The following is a 21,675-nucleotide window of genomic DNA, read 5'->3' as shown; positions in this document are numbered from 1 at the left end:
TATCAGTCTGCCTTGTATGCTTCTAATTTCTATTTTACACAAATCAACCTGCCTTTCTGTGCTCCTGCATTTGGGAAGTAGCATTCATTATTTAGAAATTCAATCGTGGATGAGTTCCAACTTCCAATCATTTAATTTTGTAGTTTCCTGTGGCTTAGTTACACTTTCTTTTTTGGGCCTACTCGAATGTGGGTCAAAACGCGGCTAAAACAAATCCTAGTTGATTCGGCACCACGCGGTCAAGTAATTGGTCGACGCTATCAAGTGCTTGGTTGATGCGGGGCAAAACACGGACTCAGAGAAGAACACGGCCAAGGTAAAAAGGAGTCGACTCGGAGGAGTCCACAATGATGTGGAGGAGTTATGAAACTATGGGACTGACAGAGAATCTTATTACTCAAAACACACACGCATGACTATCAGATTGCCTATGTATACCGGACCTCAGTGAATTCTTTTGGTACCATATCAAAGGTATGATATTAGCATTTTCATACTGAAGAAACTTGATACTTGATGAATGTAGGCAACATGCTTGACATGTGGCCAGTTATTCCCAAGCCACAAATTTAAATTTGCTAAAAGTAATATCACAAACTGGGTCATGGACGTATTGAGCCACACACCTCAGTCGCAGTGCAAATACATCCAAGTAGTCTGAAATCTTGTTTAGTGGTTCATTTCAGTTTCGTTTTGAGCACAGATCCATCTTTATTACTGTCTAGATTGTCTCATCTATTCCATTAGTAAGCAACAGATATGCGTGTATCCTTCTGTAGTTCCTTGTACCAACCCAAAAAATAGTGCAATGTTTGTGAGTACATGAAAAAACGCTTGGGGGCATTATTTCGCAACATGATAACAACAGAGGTGCTAAAACAACATTATTTAACACCCTGTCTCATTAGTTTTCTTCCTTCTCTAAATCAATATGAAGTTGGGCTTTTTGTAGGTAACTGATGCAGATAATAGGCCAATAAGTGGCCCTTTATTTTATTTCTCTTCCCTATCCTACATCAGTAACTCATTTTGTTGATGGGCTGTTCAACGCAAGAAATTGCCACCCCATGTAAACCAATGCAGCTAGAGCTTGCCCAGTTCCGATGAGTTTTTGCCACCAGATATGATTACCGCGGTCTTTGTTTTTTGTTGGGTTGCACGAGACCGCAATGTGTTGGACTAGAGTGATCACGAGACCACTTGTTGATGACAATTTGTGGGGCGGCAAAAGAGGAGATTAGCATTGATAGTGTGGAGAAAGGTGCGACTTTTGGTGCTTTATGGTGGTGGGGTTAATGAATGAAACCATTCAAAAAAACACGAATGAAATTACTATTCAAAGAAGAAAAAAAATGAATGAAATTGAAGCCGTTGCTGTTATGGTAGAGGTTAAGAAAGAGTTTTGATGGGTATATGGGTGGTTGATTTTGTCTGTTAGTTGGTATATTTTATAATAGTTATGATGAGATGTGTAAAGGGATTTGTGTGGGTGGTAAAGCTCTTGCTTTGTAGAGAGAGTTTTCTTCTTGTCTTTGTGAGGAGAGTTCTTGTTGTCATGGTGAGTAGTGTTAAAGTCTGTGGTAAAGCCGTAAAGCTCTTGCTTTGTAGATAGAGTTTTCTTCTTGTCTTTGTGAGGAGAATGTTAGAAGTTTTCTATCTACTTCATAAAGTTCATTTTTCTTTTAAATTCTTCTTCTTATTCATGGGTTGATGTGCTGTCTTGCTCGTGTCTTTACCAGGTTTTTTTTTTATGGGTACTTTACATACAATTTCCATTATTCTATGTGGGATGAACTGGAAAGACCCAGTAAATGTAAGAACAGGTTAAAGATCAGCTAGAGAGTTTATGGGCAATGATTAACCAATAGTTACCTACTCCCAAATCAAATGCCGTGGTTGGGTGATCTAAACCTTCAATTTGGTGGGATCCATCAATGTGCAATCCTGGGATCAAAATTCTCTTCAATCGGACAATCGCAACCATTTGATCAATAGCTTGCAAATGGAAAATTGGATACTGGCCATCCATGGCGGAGTCCACCATATCGTCTATTTCAAATTCTATACCTCAGTTTTGTGTATGATGTAAACAACACCAAATCTTGATAGAAGGGTTGCACAGTAAGTCACATCAGATGTAGTTCCAGAGGAGAAACACATGCGGAAAACAGTTTGATAATGAGGAGAGCATAGAAATGGAAGATTTTTCATGCAGCTCGAATGAACTAAGGAACATCAAGTGGTGATGGTGTTCTATCTGAGATCGGTCTTGACAAGTTTTTCAGAGTCTGAGTAAAAATCCTATGGCTCTGTTTGGTTAGATGAGATTTTAGTGGAAGTAGTGGTCAACAAGGAGGTGACAAGGGTGGGATATGTGTAAACTTGTCTAGAGAATATTAGAGGGAATTTTGGTAGTGTGTTTGGTTAGATGTCAAAGCATGTGGGAGAATGGAGGGGTGTCATTAACAAAATAAATAGTAGAAGAGAGATAAAGAGGAGAGAGAAAGAGAGAAAAAAGTAATGATTACACATGGCATATCATATTCTACTCTTCTCCCCTCTAAAATTTACCAAAAACAAGGTTTGGCATTGGAAAAGTAGGGGAGGGGACAATCCCGCCACATAGGCGCCACCTAAGCAAAAAGTTAATACTGATGTCTCTTCCATGTCTAGTAGTCCAATGGGATTTGAGCTAAAAAATGACAACCAAACAACATTTGGTATTTCATTTTCCTAGAAAATGCTAAGCCGTCTTCCCTACTTTTTGCAACCAAACAGAGCCTAAAGATATCAAGATGAATAGCTAGAGATTTTATATGGTGTAAGCCCTTAAAGTCCCGTATTTTTCAAAAAGTACTGTACGGAGCACACTATAGGATGATCCAAACCGTCCATAAGATGGAACATAATGTAAATAGGCTGTGCACTAAAAATTATTTCCACAGGATGATCCCAACCCTCAGATCTACAGAGGAATTGCATTTTATGGAACCCCTATAGATAGGAGGGCTTCGATCATCTTGTGAAAATGATTTTTGGGGCACAACCTATTTACGCTATGTTCCATCTTATGGACGGTTTGGATCATCCTATAGTGTGGTCCGTACAGTACTTTTTGAAAAATCTTCAATGAAATGTTTTAAATCAAGGGTTTGTGGATTATCATTTCTATATATATATATATACTAGCATTTTGGGTCCATGCGTGGGTGTAAAAAACTGGGCCCCACTACATCAAAACATCAGGTGTAAGATGGTGGGCCCCAACCCATCACAACATGAGGCCAAATGACCGGCCCCGTCTGATGCATGGATTTAAGTTAAGTTGGTGGGACCCACTCTAATCTAAACATTATCACTTATAATTACGGGGAGAAATTATATGGAGGCCGACCGTGCACCCTTAATAAAAAGTCAAAATAGGGGCTGCTATTGGGTTAAAAATCGAGGATGAGCTTCCCGCCCTTGTTGTTACACGGTCGGCGACCCTGTAAAAGCTTAATTTGCCCGTTTTGTGAGAATTTTTTCAAGAAACATGAGCAGAAATCTCTTCTCTCTACAAGAAATTAGAAAACCCTATTTAGGGTTTTAAAGGATGAGAATCGTTACATACAATGTGAACGGTCTAAGGGCAAGAGTCTCTCAATATGGCTCCCTCCTCAACCTCTTGAATGCCCTCCAAGCAGACATCATTTGCATACAGGTCATATCTTCTTTCACTTCATTTCTTTTGTGGGTATTTTTCTTGTTTATTCTTAGAACATCTCAACTAATATGGTTGTGTTACGGACCTAAATCGGTTCGCAATGAGAAGATCAGCCTCTTGATCTTATTATCTAAAATACCAACTAATTTATTCTTCCTAAGTGGAAGGGATTGATTTGAATGGTAGTTATTTAATTAATATTTTCTTAACTGCTAATGATAGTCGTTTAATGTGTTTATCGTCTTCCATCGATGATGGGGCGAAATGGGTGTTGCCTGGTTTTTTTCGAATTGGGATGGTCACTGAAGAATATAGTGGAGGGTATTGTGTTCTTTTTATAAAACCTCTTCTGAAATTTGGGACTGAATGGTTATTTGGTTTTCCATTCTTTGGGTTGGTAACCTAGGCTTTGGCAACGTCATACCAGTTATTTACTAAGCAAAATGAAAAAAAAAAATAAATTTTCATTTTAATATACTACTGTTCTAAACAATGACCATTAAGGCCACCATGTTTGGCAACCATGAATTTATTTCATGACAAATTAATTTCTCAAGTGGTGAGAGAGGTGGGTAGGGCGGGTGGGAGAAGGAGAGACTTGAGAGGGCAAGAATGAGTAGAGGGTCAGAAGAAACAAGGGAAAAAAAATCAATCATATTTTGGGTGGAGTTTTTTGTTTCCTTTTTTTTAGGCTTTTCTTACCCTCTCCTCACTCGATCCCTCTCGTATCTATCCCTCTCCCACCCTCCCTCCCTCCCTCATCATTGGGTAAGCTAATATTTTAGGAAAAAAAACTCTAAGCCCTTGATTCAAAAGTTGATTAGTGAAATGATCCACTTGGCTTATAGTAGATTTTTTTCATAGGTAAGCTGTTTTTAACGCACATCCATAGTTTTTAACCCCTGATTATTCAATAATTCAAAGACCACCTTCCTTCCTTAAACCTAATATAGAAAATCGACCACCCACCCTAGCAATCAGACAAAGTATAAACCTGTGTGAAATAACTCTAGGTTAGGGGTTTCTAGAATGTGAGTTCCGGTCAACTTATAAAAAAAACAATAAATCAGCGTACAAAATAGTGCGCGAAATAAACCAAGGAGGGGGAAATCTATGGAGAGAGGTTTTGTTCGAACCAAGAGAAGCTATATCCCTCCATCGGCGGATCATCCAAACTAATTTTGCTAATAAACCTATTGAACTTACACCCTTTGACCATCCAGTTCTGCTATTTCTCTCCTCCGCAAATCCAATAGTGTTAAAGGCCCTTCTTATGCACCGATTTGGCCTTCCAGCTCTTCGCCTCATCTATTTCTTTCCATAGATTCCCCCTCCTTGGTTTTGACCGGGCCATAAACTGCAGAAAGCATCCCACAAAAGTTATCATTCACTCTGCTATACTTGCTAATCGAGTTCATTTTAGATCACAATACTGCAAGTTATGCCTTTGTGTTTTTTTTTTTTTTTATGCGTATGCTGGGATCGGTCTCCATTTTCTTTGCCATCCAATTGGGGCTCCGAGATGTAAAGTAGTGATCTCAATGCCAACCATATCCTCCACATCCATTGGACATGTAGAAGATTGTAGGGGACCAAGTTCTGTCACTCCTTGGCAGGTATACAAGTTGGGTACATGCGTTACCTACCTCTTTTGATATAATCTCGTGAAGTTATTAAGTTGTGATTCATATTCCTAGGGAGCTTTGGTTATTTTGATGTTTGTACCATTTTGAAGTTTGTATTGCTTCAACTCTTTTGCTTTATCTTAATGCCAGATGAAGCATATTTTTCATGTATCTTTCCCTTCTCGAGTTTGCACATAGCTTCATACTTTTTTTTTTGTGGATGGGTGTTTTTTTTTTCTTCCTTTTTTCCTTTTTTGGTTGGGGGTTGTTAAGTGAAACTATCGTCTTTACTTATATTGAAAATTTCTGTATAGCAGGAGACAAAATTATCACGGCCGGACCTATCAGCTGATTTAACTATGGCAGCGGGATATGAAGCCTTCTTTTCTTGCACTCGTACTTTGAATAAAGGACGCGTCTGCTATTCTGGTGAGCTGTTGAGCAATTAAAAGAATAATTCTACTTTTAGTTCTGGCACCACCTTGGAAATCATTTCAATTTGCATATGAAAACACTTTATTTACTTACCGGATATGTTACAACTTACTGAAATGCCTTTGCTTGAAAAAGGGAAGGTCTAGGGGAAAATCTGAAGGTTTATGTATAACTCCTAATCCCCATTCACTCTGTAATATATAGAGCAAGTGTGTTTTGCTTAAAAAGATGACAATGCTGCTGAAATCTAATATTTTCAATAAGTTTTTTTTTTTTTTGCTTTTTTTTTTACCTGTTACTAATGCTGTTATACTGTTATTTGATGTGTTTTTAATCTTCTTTTCTCCCGATTGATCAACATGTGAATCTGGTTTTTTCCTCTACCATAGTCTTTTTTTTTTGGATAAAAAAGATTGGCATAGATTGTGGAAGGCTAACCCCATGTGTACCTTTGTTCTATTCGCTGTGGATTTGATTCACAAAACCAGGATGAAAATTGTTATCCATATATGATATCATTTTATCGAGGAAGACTGGTCATTCTTTTGCTTTGACCTCCAGGTCTGTGTGTAAAGCATGATCAGGTCTTGATCACTTTTAATTCAATCAATTTAGCACTATTTTTAGCAATTGTCATTTTCAAATATAGATATTCTAAATTTCTAATATAATCACTATATACGTATGTTTTTTTTTTTTTTTTTGTCATTATTGATACATATTTAACTTTCTATAAGTTAAATATGATCCATGTAGACGAACCCAACTAGTGTTAGGATTAGACTTAGTCAATTTGAGCCGGGTAGATTCTTTCACCTTCTTCATGAAAATTTTCTAAAGGATTCATTAGCACAACCCGACTAGTTTGAGACTGTTAAAAGTATAAAAGATAAATAACGCCTTTCTCCAACAGCTTAAGCTTTTGGAGAAGTTGGTAAGGTAACATGGTATTAGAGCCAAAGGTCTCGAGTTCAAACCTCCCGGATAGCAAAAATCCACATGCGATGGTCGGCCAAAAGTGGGACCACATGTGCCACGTGTTTGCCAAGTGGGTCACACGTGCGGGGGGAGTGTTAAAAGTATAAAAGATAAATAACGCCTTTCTCCAACAGCTTAAGCTTTTGGAGAAGTTGGTAAGGTAACTAGGACAAAGCCTTAGTTGACTTAAGTTGAGTTGAGTATTGATACATATTTAACTTTCTATAAGTTTTTACACAAACCCTTCCTATGTGACTTGGTTATTGAAAGTTGAAACTTTATTATACCTGCCTTATTTTTGCTTTTGAATGTGCTCCTGCTTTCTCTAATTAGGTGACATTGATAAGATTTTAGAGAATGAATCAATAAATTTGTTGCTTCCATTTTCAGATATAGAGATGTAATTAAATATCAGAAAACCCTCCCGTATGTTCCCAATAGGTGTGTATAAATGCCTTGCTGGTTTATGAAAAAATGTGGATTTGTTGCATCTGGTTGTTTCTTTGAGCATGATTGGTGGATTAGACCCCAATGAATCTCCTCTAGTTATCCTTGATTTATTTCATCCAAAATGATGTTAATCTGTTCTCTAGAAAATGGAGCTTGCTTGCATGTGTTTTTTAATCTGTGGAGTTCTGTTGACCTGAATGAAAATTTGATTCTCCTTTAATGAAATTTGAATATTTTTGCAGGCGTTGCAACGTTTTGCCATGTAAACTCAGCATTTTCTAGTAATGAAGTGGCTTTACCACTTGCAGCAGAAGAAGGCTTCACAGGTCTTCTAGAACATTCTAGAAATGGGGATGCCATGTCAAGAGAATTTCCACTTAAAATGCCTATAGAAGTGGAGGGCTTGGAGGAGATAACAAAAGAGGACCTTCTTAAAGTTGACAGTGAGGGACGTTGTATCATCACAGATCATGGCCATTTTGGTGAGCTGTCTTACTGTGAACGCTTGAACTGATCATTGATCAACATAGTAGGAAAGTGGCAAAGCCGTTGGAGTCCACTAAGTAGCACGATTTCAAAAAGTAGAAATTATGGAATTTATTCATGTTGAGATTAAGGATTCAATTCATGTATGGACAATAGTGCATGCCAAGGTTTAACATTTGGTTTCGGTTTTGGATATAGCCGAAACTGAAATTTCGACCGAAATTCGGAGAGAAAGCAAATTTTATTATTGTGTCGAAATTTCGGCCGAAAATTTGGAAATTAAAAAAAAAAAAAACAACAACATATCATTCTTGCAGTGTCCTTAATTAGCTTTTATTGGACTTCCTCAGAGTATGCTTAAATAGAATTATGCATTGTAGTTCATACATGAGCTAATGTTTGAAACTTGGGCAGTACTTTTCAATCTATATGGACCACGAGCTGATGCTGATGATAAGGAAAGGGTTCAGTTTAAGCTCATGTTTTTCAAGATATTACAGGTATCTAGTTTGCATTTCTTTTTCTTTGCAAAATTACAGTAGGTATGAGAAAGAGTTAGTTCAGTGTTTTATTTGAGAAAATATATTTGCTTCGAGAAAAAGAGGCGAAAATTTTAAGGACAAATCCTCAATTCTTCGTCAATAGATGTCAGAGTTGCGCGAGATAAAAGGCATCAGTTTTGGAGATATATTCTCCACTAAAAATTGTAGAATTCTTCCCTAAAAATGGCGACAAATCTTTTTCCTTTGGAGAGGAAGAGAGTTCATTCGCATTCATAACCCTAAAAACTGTGTATTCATAACACTTTTAAACTATGAAAGAAGAGGAAGAGAGCAGGAGCTAGGAGGAGAGGAAGAGAGTCTGTGTGTTTCAAAGTAAAAGCCCCACGGCCCCTTTTGTTTATTCTATATATGGACAAACATTACAAAATTACAAGATTGCCATCCATAAGTGATGGTTCCCATCAATAACATATGATCTGAGATAAAATGCTTCAAAACATGGATTTGAACAAGGTAGTGATTGAATGTTCTCTTAATTTAGTCCGGTGGCTTAGAGGTTCGCATGTAGCTCTTTGGCGATTTGCAGCCTTATTTGAGATTCAAGATAGATTGGGGTCGGCATCGGTTTCTTTCAACCATGTCAGACGGTCTACCAATGGGGAGGCTGATAGATTGGCGAGAGAGGGAGTATCCAGGGAGAGTTTAGAGCTATTTGATTTTCTGCCTCCCTAGCTATTGATCTTTATATTATTATGTTTCTCTGCTTCTGAAAACTAGATTTCTGTTTTATCTTTGGGATCTTCTCGGTCTCTTATTCATTAATGAAATCTCTTACCATTCAACCAAAAAAAAACATATGATCTGAGATATATCAACAGTAAAGAAGTCGAACAAGATGAAGTAGAAAATGGAGAAGAGGAGAGAGATATGCGAGACCAAAGTATCCGTGTGGGAGTCTTCGATTTAGTATGTTGAAATACATTCAATACATAACATTTATATTTGTTAACTTACCAACTTCTCCAAAAGCTTAAGCTGTTGGAGAAAGGCGTTATTTATTTTTTATACTTTAACACTCCCCCGCACGTGTGGCCCACTTGGCAAACACGTGGCACATGTGGTCCCACTTCGGGCCTACCATCGCATGTGGATTTTTGCTATCCGGAAAGTTTGAACTCGAGACCTTTGGCCCTGATACCATGTTAACTTACCAACTTCTCCAAAAGCTTAACCTGTTGGAGAAAGGCGTTATTTATCTTTTATACTTTAACAATGTCATGTTAAATGGCCTATATATGGTTAGTGACAAATAGTGAAATCTCTAACAATTTCAACACCTGATTAGCCTGCAATGGACAATAAAGACCAACTAGGTGGCATGCTTAGTCTCACTGTGCATGGGGGGTCACTCTAAAGGATCAAAATGGTTCATGTGATAGGCCGTACTATGGATTATTCGGGAATGGAGCCTCTAGCTCAATGGTCAAGGCTTTGTTCTTTAACCTAGAGGTTGGTGGTTCAATCCCAACTTACCTACTCAACTCAACAAAGCTTTTGTCCCAAACTAGTTGGGGTCGGCTTCAATCCCAACTTACCTACGAAAAAAAAAAAAATACTATGGATTATTTGCTGTGCAAAAGTGTTACCGATCTAATTTTCCAGTTGTTCTGGTGCAGATGTACATTTAAAAAGAATTGTATGTGGATAGAATGTGTAAATTTCTTTATATTTATGGGTGTATACAACTTTGGACAGTGTGTACAACAAGGCGAAATTTACAACCTAACAAATAGACTTTTTTTAAAGGAGAGAGCAATTTAGCTTTTGTTTAGTTATCTAAATATAGACTTATTTCAAAATTTCCCTATAATTTTACTTGTCTAGTTAATATTTATACATATAGACAAAAATGAAACATTTGTTATCTTATATGGCCTTAACAATCCTATCCAACAGCCAGGAGGGGTGCAATTGTCTCCCTTACAATCCTATCTGAGGTGCTCAATACTAATCAGAATGATGCATGTATTGTCCAATACTCAAAAATCATGTTCATAAGAGAACTTTACTTTCTAATGTTGGTTGGTTCAAACCTCACAGAAGGTTAGAAATTTGGGGTTTCTAGAAACCCATAATAAATTCCAGAAAATTCTTGAAACTAACCATAACCCATGAAAAAAAAAAACATTTTTATCCTTGGTCCTGCCAATATAATTTTGGAGAAGAGAGACATATATCACCACCATGTCATTCATTTTCTTTGTCATGTATGTACATATTATATTCATGATTTCTTTCATGGATTGGACCACTATCCAAGTCAACTATCTTGCTGTTTTGTAGTTGGAAGCTAACCAAAACTCATGAAAAAAAAACATCTTTATTCGTTCTCCACAGGCCAATATGATTTTGGAGAAGATAGACAAATATCACCACCATGCCATTCATTTTTTTTTGTCATGGATGTACATAGTAAATTCATGATTCTTTCATGGATTGGACTACTAACCAAGTCAACTATCTTGCTTGTTTGTAGTTGGAGTTGTTTTTATCCATCCTGTATTGATTTTTATGCAACTATCCAGTTTCCAATTTCTCCAATTGCTATAGATCAATCTCATATTAATACGTATATAGCTGACCTCTTTATAATTTTGTCTTTGCATTTGTATGTTTGATTGGTTGTCTTTATTATCCTTTATTGTAGAAAAGATGGGAGTCCCTCATAAGTCAGGGAAGGAGGGTTTTTGTTGTCGGGGATCTCAACATTGCTCCTGCTGCTATAGATAGATGTGAAGCGGGGCCCGATTTTGAGGAGAACATGTAAGTTTCTGGGAAATGTCCCTTTAGGACACAATGGATCATGATATACATTTTATTTTTGATAAAACAGATGTTAGCTTTTAGGAGTTTTTGTATGGTGTAAGCTCGTATATGCCAGTATTTTTCGAAAAGTACTGTAATGCTTACACCATAGGATGATCCAAACCGTCCATTTAAAGGGCAACACTGTAAAAAGGTTGTGCCCAAAAAATCATTTCCATAGGATGATCCTAGGCCTACGATCAATTGAGGAACTGCATATTATGGAAACCTATATGGATCTAAGGGTTGCGATCATCCTATGGAAATGATTTTTGGGGTGCACATATTTACATTATTGCCCATCGGTAAGTGTGCATGAATCTCCCAATGCAAGCAAGTGTGCATAATATGCAGTTCCTCAATTGATCGTAGGGCTAGGATCATCCTATGGAAATGATTTTTTGGGCACAACCTATTTACAGTGTTGCCCTTTAAATGGACTGTTTGGATCATCCTATAGTGTAAGGCATACCGTACTTACAAAAAATACTGGACTAAGCGGGCTTACACCATAAAAAATCTCAGCTTTTAGATGATTAAAAAAAGGAAAGAAATGCAGCTTTTTTTTAGAAGTTTCAGGGAACCTACCTGTTATATTCTAACTTATATTGACATGGTCTTGACTTCGTTGGTGATGACATGCATTGTAGGTTTCGGAAATGGCTGAGATCTTTATTAACAGAATGTGGGGGGCCATTTTTTGATGTTTTTAGATCAAAACATCCGCAACGGTATAGACTTCTTGTACACCTCAGAAATTGGGTCTCTTGTAAAGAAACGACTTTGTTTCAAGTTTAATTTCCCATGCACCTAAATTACTTAAATAAATTGATATAGATAAACTCTATCAAATGAATACACCTTTCTATTTGTTGTGACACTTGGAGGATACCCGGATGCTTTTAAGTTCATTTAACTTATTGAGAATTCTTTTAGCTTATCAGTAGCATCCTAATTATGGTTGAAATTGAAGAATAAGAATGCATTTTACATTAACCACATAATTCCTCAACATGCTTGAGCTGGGAAATGGAAATGGAAAAATGTCGGTTTCGAATGAAAATTTTAGTAGAAATTATGTAGAATCACATAAACGTATGAAAACATATGCAAATCATGGACATTTAAGCTGAAACTTCAAGGAGTGTTAGAATAAACACAAATATATACTGAGAAACCATCATGTAAAACTGACCCCGTGAAACATAAAACTGACCCTGTGATTGTTGAAGGTGATTCCTCCAATACTATAGCATGGGCTACTAACAATTCCTGTGGTCCGTGGCGGTTGGCGAACAAAATCGATGAGGTCAGGGATCTAATTTCCCTCATTCGTCCGACTCTGCAGCATAGGCATCGCACGGCAAATGATCGGGCTGACATCCTTGCGCGGGAGGGAGCGGACCGGGAATCAGTCATTGTTACTGTCTATGATAACCTGGATCTGTAATGTAATTGACCTTATGCAAGGTCCTTGATGTATATTGGGGACATCTTGTCCCCTTGTACTGTTTACCACTTTTGACATTATTAATAAATCGTCACCTTTTATAAAAGAAAAGAAAAGAAACCATCACGTAAGAAAGAAAAAACATACCCTTAATGGTTTAAGTAACAACATTGAACACCCGGTGACATTCCCTGTTGCATATGTCTGATAATTCAATACATACCACATTTCACATGTAATTCGTATAAATATTTATAAATAATACATACACCACAATTGACATCATATAAATATAATTATATAACACATATTGGTTCAGTATACCATTAATACGCTTATGGTTTTGGTTTCGCTAGGTGTTTTGATTTCATTATGCATTCTATGGGGATAGAAATGAAAACATTTCAGTCAGTTCGTGTTTATTTCGGTTGAAATTTACAACCATGATATGAGAAATTTATGTTCCTATGCTATGTGCAGTATAACTTATTTTTTATGCTTCTTAAGGCGTCTCTTTGTTAACTATGAGTCTAGCACTAAATCTTAGTCGTTTCCATTTTTGTGTGTGTGTGTGTGTGTGCGTCCGTTGGGGAGAGAGGGGGGGGGGGGGGGGGGGGGTTGTTCCTACCACCATCTCTTGATTCGATTATGGGTCCACTTTGCCTTATTACTGGTTTGGGAAGTACTGTAATGTACTCTAGGTTACCGTCGTACTGATAATTTTAAAAGGGAGCCAGAGAAGAGATGGGCCAAAGAAATGAGTTTAGAAACTGGAACCAAGGTGGTTGAGATGTGGAGTGGTAAGAAGTAATTTGTTTCTTTTTTTTTGTTTTATCTGTTTCTAGTCTAAAAAATAAATTCGATTATCTTACAGTCGTGAATATAAGGAGAGACTTTCCATTTCCTTTGTTTGGACGAAGTAATATAGATATTTACTGTTTTGTATCGAAGGCTAGAACTCATTGTTGTCTGATGATCTACTTTATAATATGTGATCTTATTTTTGTTAATTAGTCTCCGTTTGTATTGCAAATATTACAATATATGAGTAAGTCCGATTAAAGAATTTGGACTATCTATTATAGGGAGGGATTGTGGTGAAAAAGCAACCAAATAGAGCATAAATGAGGCTTGATGAATCTGAGGCCTAGGATTATTTGATCAATGTGTTTTCAACGGAATTTGACTGCAATTACGGTACCCATTCAAATCATGGGATCTGATCACATAAATGGTGTGAAGTGGGGCCTGATTTCTTTTAGGATTATTTGATCAAGGTGTTCTCAACGGAATTTGACAGCAATTACGGTACCCATTCAAATCAAGGGATCTGATCACATAAATGGTGTGAAGTGGGGCCTGATTTCTTTTAGGATTATTTGATCAAGGTGTTCTCAACGGAATTTGACTGCAATTATGGTACCCATTCAAATCAAGGGATCTGATCACATAAATGGTGTGAAGTGGGGCCTAATGTCTTTTAGGAAAGAGTGTAAAAGTGAATTTCTTTTTAGCATTTGCTTCACGATTGGGATCCGTGGGCAAGCAAGCCTATGACACTTGTAGTGACATTAAAACACCAAAATCCTTTGGTTAAAAGATTTTCTGTAAAGATGATCTCTCTCTCTCTCTTTCTTTTGTGAACTAGGTCTCTCGGGTAGGGTCCACCATAATAGATGGTCTAGATCCTTTAACTGGACTTACTCATATACCTTAATAATTGCAATAAAATACAGACATAATCTAATTATAAAAAACTTGATCACATATCATAAAGTAAATCAACAAACGACATGGAGTTCCAGTTTTCGATACAAATTAGCAAATATCCATATTACTTCGTCCAAAAAAAGTAATGGAAAGTCTCTCCTTACATTCATGATTGTATGATAATCAGATTTATTTTTGAGACTTGAAACAAACAGATTCAAACAAAATAAACAAATTACTTCTTACCACTCTACATCTCAATTGTCTTGGCTCCGGTTTCCAAATTCATTTATTTGGCTCCCTTTTAAAATTTTCAAGGCAACAGTAACCCAGAGTATGTGGCAATACTTACCAAACGAGTAATATGGCAAAGACGAGAGCCTCTAGCATGACAATGACAATCCAATATGACCAATTTCCTCAAGATGCTGTGCATATTGGTGTGCAATTTCTTCAATGTGTACGTAAGGATGGTTTGGGCATATCCAGCGCAAGCCTTTGGATGCTCCAATGAGAAGAAGTGACTCGTGCCAAGTTAATGGAGTAAAAAGAGGTAGGGGCAGACAGAAAACAACTTAGGTAGAAACAGTGAGGAAAGACTTGAGGGCTAGGAACATAACAGAGAACATGACCTTGAATATGATAGAATGGAAGAAAATGATCCATGTAGACGAACCCAACTGGCGCCAGGAGTAAACATAGTCAATTTGATCCGGGTAGATCCTTTCACCTTCTTCATGAAAATTTTCTAAAGGATTCATTAGCCGACCCCAACTAGTTTGGGACAAAGGCTTAGTTGAGTTGAGTTGAGTTGAGTACGTAAGGATGGGCTCCATCACCTTCTTTGTTAAATCATACTATTCTTTGGTCACTAAGTCGTCCTATTTGGATTTTCCAAAAACACTCGGAAATCGAAGGCATCCCCGAGAATTATCACATTCCTTTTGTGTATGATGCATGGCAAGATGACACGATCCTCATTGGCAACCAACCCGCTAAGCATAACTTTTGAGACCAGCTGGGCTCTGTTGCTTTTGTCCGCCTGAGGAATCTCGTGATCTTATATTTATTCACTACCCCATGATATCCAATTTTTGGTATTTTTTTTTATTTTTTGTTTGTTTAACATAATTCCTCCTCCCATGAACCTATCTTCCATCAAAGGCTCAAAGCCTTGTGGTCTTGGTACAGTAAACCCATTGGTAACAATAGGCTGACTTTCCTTTGGAAAATTCTCTTCCCATCTATTAATTGGGTTGGCTAGAAGAAAAGGAGTAATCTCATTTTTAATGGTAAAAGGAATGAATTGTGTTGTATTATTAAATTGATAATTATTGAAGTCTTTGAGAGGGATTCACAATACCCTAAGTTCACTAATGTTCAATTGTCATCCGTTTCAAGTATTGCCCTCCCCGCCTCAATAGGGATGGTGTGTCTTATCGTATGACTGGGGTTGGGAGGGACCTTCTCTGATTCTAATGGTAAGGTTTTATTGGCCTTTGTAGATCCTTGCGGGAATAGTGACGTCGCTGAGGCAGAGGTGAAAACAGTCTAGAATGGAATTAAACTCCTTGCTTAAGTCATCCAAAGTTTGGATAAAAGGTGATTCCCTCAGTACCATTAGATGGCTTAAAGAGCAATTGTGCCCAACTTGGAGATTTAGGATCCTTTTTAGAGTCTTGTTGCTAGATTAGAGTGCTCTTACTCTCATATTATCGTGAGGTCAACAATAAAACAGCACCCTTCGGTCCTTGGAGCTCCTCCTCCTGTTTCTTCAGTTTCTGGACCTTCTCTTGCTTCTTCTTTTTCTTCTCCTTCTTCATCTTCTTCTGTCTCTGTTTCGGACCTCTCTGTATCTGTTTTAGAGTCCTTGATTTCATACACTTCTGGTTCATCATATTCTTCTTCAGTCTCTGCTTCAGTTTCAGAATTTTCTTCTGTTTCTGATTCGGAACTGGTATCGTGAATACAGAAGATTTGCCTGCACATTGTTCTTGTATCGGTGGCTGTTGGGATCAATCTGATATGGATCCGCCGCGGGTGGTTTCTGGAGCTAATTTGGTTCCAATTGGTGGAGGTGGGGGTAGGAGATGGAATGCGTAGGGACGGCTGGTCTGGTGATGTTAGGGCACTGGAAGGTTAGCTTCGTCGGAAATGTGGAGCTGCCTGCCCCCTTTCGGTGTATAAGATTGATGATCCGGAGGTTATGGTCTTCCCTCCTATGGGAGTAAATCGATTGAATATTCAAAGATGGTGGTTGGACGCAGTGAATTCTCCATTTGTGGATTTGTTGCCATGGGGGGTGAAATTTCCTAGGGATGGTCCTGTGGATTGGTGGCGTGTTACTGGAGTCCCTCCTGAAGCTTGGTGCGAGGACAATTTCAGATTGCTTGGTGGAAAAATTGGTAGAGTTATTGCCCTTGACCCTTCTTGTTCGGCTGGAGCTGGAGACTCGTCGGCTATGATTCAGATTGCATCTTCCGGAGATGCGGGTCCTTCCATGGTTATTCCCTCGGCTATTGATGGGTCTACTCTTTGGGTTCGTGCGGAGAAGATAGACGCTGTATGGGACCCGGAGGAATCGTCGGATTCTTCTTAGGTTAACAGCAAGGTTCTTTCTTCTATTTCAGGCGAAGTCGGTGAGGACTCCATTGATTCCGGAGGCAGGTCGTTCTCTGGTGAATCGGTGAGATCGGCGCATGATAGTGAGTTGGGGTATCCTACGCTAGATGCGGCGCAAGATAATAGCCTTGATCCTGGCGGAGTTTTTGAAATTCAAAACACGTTTCGCCACCTGTCGCTAGGTGGAGGAGTATACGAGGCTGGGACGACACGTGTATGGATAACAGCGTGGGGACTCCTGTTATTATTAGTGACTTTTATGTCGTCATTCCAGATATTTCACCGTGGAGAAGGTGTAATTCGGATATGGTAAGTGGGCCTAATGCGACGATTTTTTTGGAGCGTCATATTTCTAATGGGCTTGGACTCCCAAGTATGGTGGGCCCTGGTGGGTCACCTGTCTTTCAGCCCACTAGTGGAGTATTAAATAGGTTCGATAATGAATTGTTTTTATCCCCTTTTAGCCCCAGAAATGGGGTTTATGCGGAATGGGAGTTGTTCTCTGGAACAGAGGATGGTCTGGGTTCTGAAGGAGGCGAAAATGTGGAAGAAGATGAGTTTTCTTATGAAGCTTCGGATTTTGGGGTTTATCCTGTGCGGTTGGTATTTGGAGACGATGTTTTGGAGGAGACAACCACTTCTTAGGGTTGGAGAGAATGCATGTAGGGATATTGTTGCAAGTTCTCCACCTCTTTGCCCATTGGCGATGATATCTAATTTTGATGTGGAAAGATTCTGTGAAGTGGGTTCCATTAACGGGGAGATTGGGTATAATCACGAGGGTTCTGGAGATGTTTCATTTGGCCAGTATTGTGAGATGAATGATGGTGAGGAGCCTGTAATTCTGGGTCATCTTACCGATATTGGTGATGGTGAGGGAGGCTTTGGTTCTGTTCCTGGTTTTAATGGGGGTTTTGAGAGCGAGCAGGGAGTGCTTCAAATTGTTCCGTTCATGGTTGATAATTTAGGATGTCAAGATAGAGATCTGGTGGAAGCTATGGCGGGTGACGGCTCTGTTGTGGCGATAGTGATGGAGGATGGGTCTTCTGAGAAAATGGTTCCTTTGGGTAGGTGTGGCTGAGATGGAGGGAGTGTTGATTCGGAGATTGTAGAGATCTTTATTAATCATGTTGTCTCTACGGGTAAGATTTTCGGGTTATCGTTCATTGGGTCAGAGGTAGAGTTGAAAAATATACTTAAACAAAAGGAGGTTAGTGAGTGTAACTTACGGGATCCTAATGACATCCATAGTTATGATGCATCTAAGAAGTTGATTAGGGAGCTACAGAAGCTGAAATCTGAGATGAAGTTTGACTCCCCAGTGGCCAATGGGGTGGAGGGGAAGATCCTGAAGTTGAGTGGAGCGAAGAATAGCTCGAGGGTGAAGACAAAAAGATCTTGTAAATTATGAAGATTGCAAGCTGGAATGTGAATGGGATGGGGTCTTTGGAAAAGATGACTCATATTAAGAAATTACTTAGTAAGTATAAGCTGGATGTGGTATGTATTCTGGAAACCAAGTTGTCTGGTATTGACAGATTTGTTTTGAAAGGTTCGGGAGTTCCTATGTTTTGGGATTTTTGCTCTCTAGATGCGGAGGGTGCGTCGGGTGGAATTTTGTTAGTTGGGATGGAAATAAGTCTGAATTGGTGGATTCCTGGGTGGGAGCTTTTTCAGTTTCAGTAGTTTTGAGAGACATTCAAAAGAAAATTATATTGTCTGTCTCTGGGGTTTATGGGCCGGTGACGAGGGGGGAGAAGAAGTTGTTTTGGGAGGAATTGGTTAATATTAGGGGTAGATGGGATTTTCCGTGGTGTGTTGGGGGTGACATTAATGAAATTAGATGGGTTTGTGAAAGGGTTGGCTGCAATAGGATCAATAGTAATATGAAAAGGTTTTCAAGATTTATAGCAGATTGGGAATTGGTTGACCTTGCTCTCGCTGGGCAGGAATTCACTTGGGAAAGAGGTAGTTGTAAGACTAGGATTGATAGGTTTCTGTTTTGTAGTAAGTGGTTGGATTTGTTTCCTGGAGTAAGGCAAGTGGCCATTGAGCATTCGGTATCGGATCACTGCCCTGTTATTCTGGATCCACAAATGGAATCATGGGGTCCGTCTCCTTTCCGATTCGAGATTGCTTGGCTAAAGAATCTGTCGATGACGGAAAGATTGGGAGGTTGGTGGGGTGAGTGCATTGCTTCAGGCACGTCGGATGTGGTCATTGGTACTAAGTTAAGATATGTGAAGAAAAAATTAAAAGATTGGAAAGTGGAGAATTCTAGAGTTTCCGATGCAAGAATGGTGTGACTCTGTGCTAAATTTTCAGAGTTGAAGCTTAAAGTCAATGCGAATGGGGCATCGGAGGAGGAGTTGGTTGAGGCTAATAAATGTAAGGAGGAGCTTAATAGTCTAATCTTACATGAAGAAATCTCTTGGAGGCAAAAGTCTAGATCCAGATGGCTTAAAGAGGGAGATAAGAACACTTCTTATTTCCGTAGCGTTGCTAGTGCCAGGAGAAAGGGTAATTGGATTCATTCTTTGAATATTAATGGGGTTAGGTGTGAGGAGATGGGGGTTATAACGCAGGAAATTGTTGATTTTTATAGGAAGTTATATTCTTCGGATAATGAAGGACGTATTATTCCAAAAGGCGTAAACTTTAATAGTTTGTCGATGGAGGATGTTATCAAGCTAGAAAAATCGTTTTCGGAGGAAGAGATTGAACAAGGTTTGTTTTCTATGGAAGGCGACAAAGCTCCGGGTCTGGATGGTTTTTGCATGGCTTTCTTTCAATCTTGTTGGGATTATGTGAAAGGGGATGTCATGAGGTTTTTTTGTGAATTCTTTGATGGTTCGGAGCTCGATCGTGGAACTTGTTCGACTTTCATTGCTCTTATTCCTAAGGTGAAGGGGGCCTCATCAATTGGAGAGTTCCGGCCTATTAGTCTAGTCGGGTGCCTTTATAAGCTTCTTGCAAAGGTTCTAGCGACAAGGTTAAAAGTGGTGATGCCCTCCATTATCTCGGATCATCAATCGGCATTTGTTAGTAAGAGGCAAATTCTAGATTGCTCCCTTATAGCTAACGAGACCATTGATTATTATGCTAAATGCGGAAGGAGTGGCGTGGTCTGCAAACTAGATATGGAAAAAGCTTATGATAGAGTAGAGTGGCTTTATCTGGATTATGTGTTGGGTCGGATGGGTTTTGGAGAAAAGTGGAGAGGCTGAATGGCGAAGTGTATATCTTCCCCATGGTTTTCAGTTTTGATTAATGGTGTTCCCTTTGGTTATTTCAAATCTTCGAGGGGTCTTAGGCAAGGAGATCCCCTGCCCCCTTTTCTCTTTGTTATGGTCACAGAATCTCTTAATGGTTTGATAGCAAAAGGGAGAGTCGTCAAGCTTATTCAAGGTTTCTATGTTGGTCATAAAGAAGTGGAGGTTACTCATCTTCAGTTTGCGGATGATACTTTGCTATTCTTTTCGTCGGAGGTTGAATCAGTTCTCTATCTTAAAGCTATTATTCATTGGTACGAATTGATTTCGGGTCAGCGTGTTAATTTCCATAAGTCTAAGCTGTATGGAGTTAATATTGATCATGAGTTGTCTCTTGGATTGGCGGGCATTATGGGCTTTAAGTTGGATATCTTCCTTCATCTTATTTGGGGCTGCCTTTGGGTTCTGGAAGGCTTAGTATTGCTAGCTGGGCGCTGATTTTAGAGAGGGTGGAGAGGAGATTGGATACTTGGAAGAGAAATCTTGTATCTCGTGGTGGTCGTCTCACTTTGATTAAGGCAGTTCTTGCAAGCATTCCGATCTATCAATTGTCAGTGTATAGATGCCCCGCGAGTGTTTCGAAAAGAATTGAGCAGATTCAGAGGAGATTTCTTTTTCTTTTTTTTTTTTTGGGGGGGGGGGGGTCTGAGAAAAGTAAGGGTATTTCTTTAGGGCTGGAAGAAGGTCTGCTTGTCGATAAAAGCAGGTGGCTTGGGTATTAAAAGAGTTAAATTGGTGAATCAGTCTCTGATGAGAAAGTGGTTGTGGAGATTTGGTGAAGAAGTGGATGCTCTTTAGGTGAGGGTTATTGATAGTAAGTATGGCTCAAATTTGTCTCGTTGGGTATCGGTCGATAGATTCCATAGAAAAGGTTGCACGGTTTGGAGGGATATCTTAGGTGTTTCTTTAGCTTTTCACAAGGGCATTAGGTTCAGGGTGTAGAGTGGTGATCGAGTGAGATTTTGGTTGGATTTGTGGTGTGGAAATGTCCTATTGAAAGATGAATTTCCAGACTTATTTTTGGTGGCGTCTGAGAAGGAAGTTTTGGTTAGAGGGATTGTTTTATTAGGTTGGATGGTAGGATTATTTGGGCGCCTGCTTTTAGGCGGAATTTCTTTGATAGGGAGCTTAATTCAGTTTCTAGGCTCTTTGATGCTCTTGAATGGTTGTTATATTAAGAGGGATGGGGCGGATTCCAGGATATAGATTTGGAATACGGGGGGTGAGTTTTTGCCTAAATCATTTTACAATCAGTTATTGCCTCCTCTGATTTCTTCTGTGACATACAAAGTTTGGGATATTCCTGCCCCTCCTTCGCCTGTTGTGTTTGGATGCGCGGCCTTATTAGGGAGGATTCAAACGATTGATTTTTTGAGAGAGAGAAGGATGATCATTATTAAATTTTGTATTCTTTGCGAGGAAGATGGAGAATCGGGGGACCAATTGCTTCTTCATTGTAGCTTCGTGAGGAAAGGTTGGGGGAAGGTTTGGGGTGCAGTGGGTTTTTCCGAGGGACTTGGCACAGGCTTTAGAGAGTTGGCAATTTGCCCCGTGGGGATTGAAGGGGAAAACT

General features: G+C 39.0%; 1 protein-coding gene across 2 annotated transcripts in view; it reads left to right on the top strand.

Annotated features, from left to right (window-relative positions):
* The first annotated feature begins 3,409 nt into the window (after window positions 1-3,409).
* Window positions 3,410-21,675, top strand: part of LOC143864166 (endonuclease/exonuclease/phosphatase family protein) — a 28,749-nt gene continuing 10,483 nt past the window's right edge. The window contains exons 1-6 of one of the 2 annotated variants that reach the window (XM_077375038.1): window positions 3,410-3,703; window positions 5,649-5,760; window positions 7,437-7,676; window positions 8,095-8,180; window positions 10,891-11,006; window positions 11,699-11,779. In XM_077375038.1, the coding sequence (XP_077231153.1) occupies window positions 3,596-3,703; window positions 5,649-5,760; window positions 7,437-7,676; window positions 8,095-8,180; window positions 10,891-11,006; window positions 11,699-11,779 (743 nt within the window). In that variant the 5' untranslated portion in view covers window positions 3,410-3,595. The remainder of the gene's footprint in view (window positions 3,704-5,648; window positions 5,761-7,436; window positions 7,677-8,094; window positions 8,181-10,890; window positions 11,007-11,698; window positions 11,780-21,675) is intronic. The other variant, XM_077375037.1, reaches the window with a different exon arrangement.

This window comes from Tasmannia lanceolata, unplaced genomic scaffold (genome assembly GCF_043159265.1).
Source record: "Tasmannia lanceolata isolate RefF3 unplaced genomic scaffold, GAP_Taslan_0.1 ptg000048l, whole genome shotgun sequence".
Classification (NCBI taxonomy): domain Eukaryota; kingdom Viridiplantae; phylum Streptophyta; class Magnoliopsida; order Canellales; family Winteraceae; genus Tasmannia; species Tasmannia lanceolata.
This window is presented reverse-complemented; position numbering and strand designations above follow the sequence as displayed.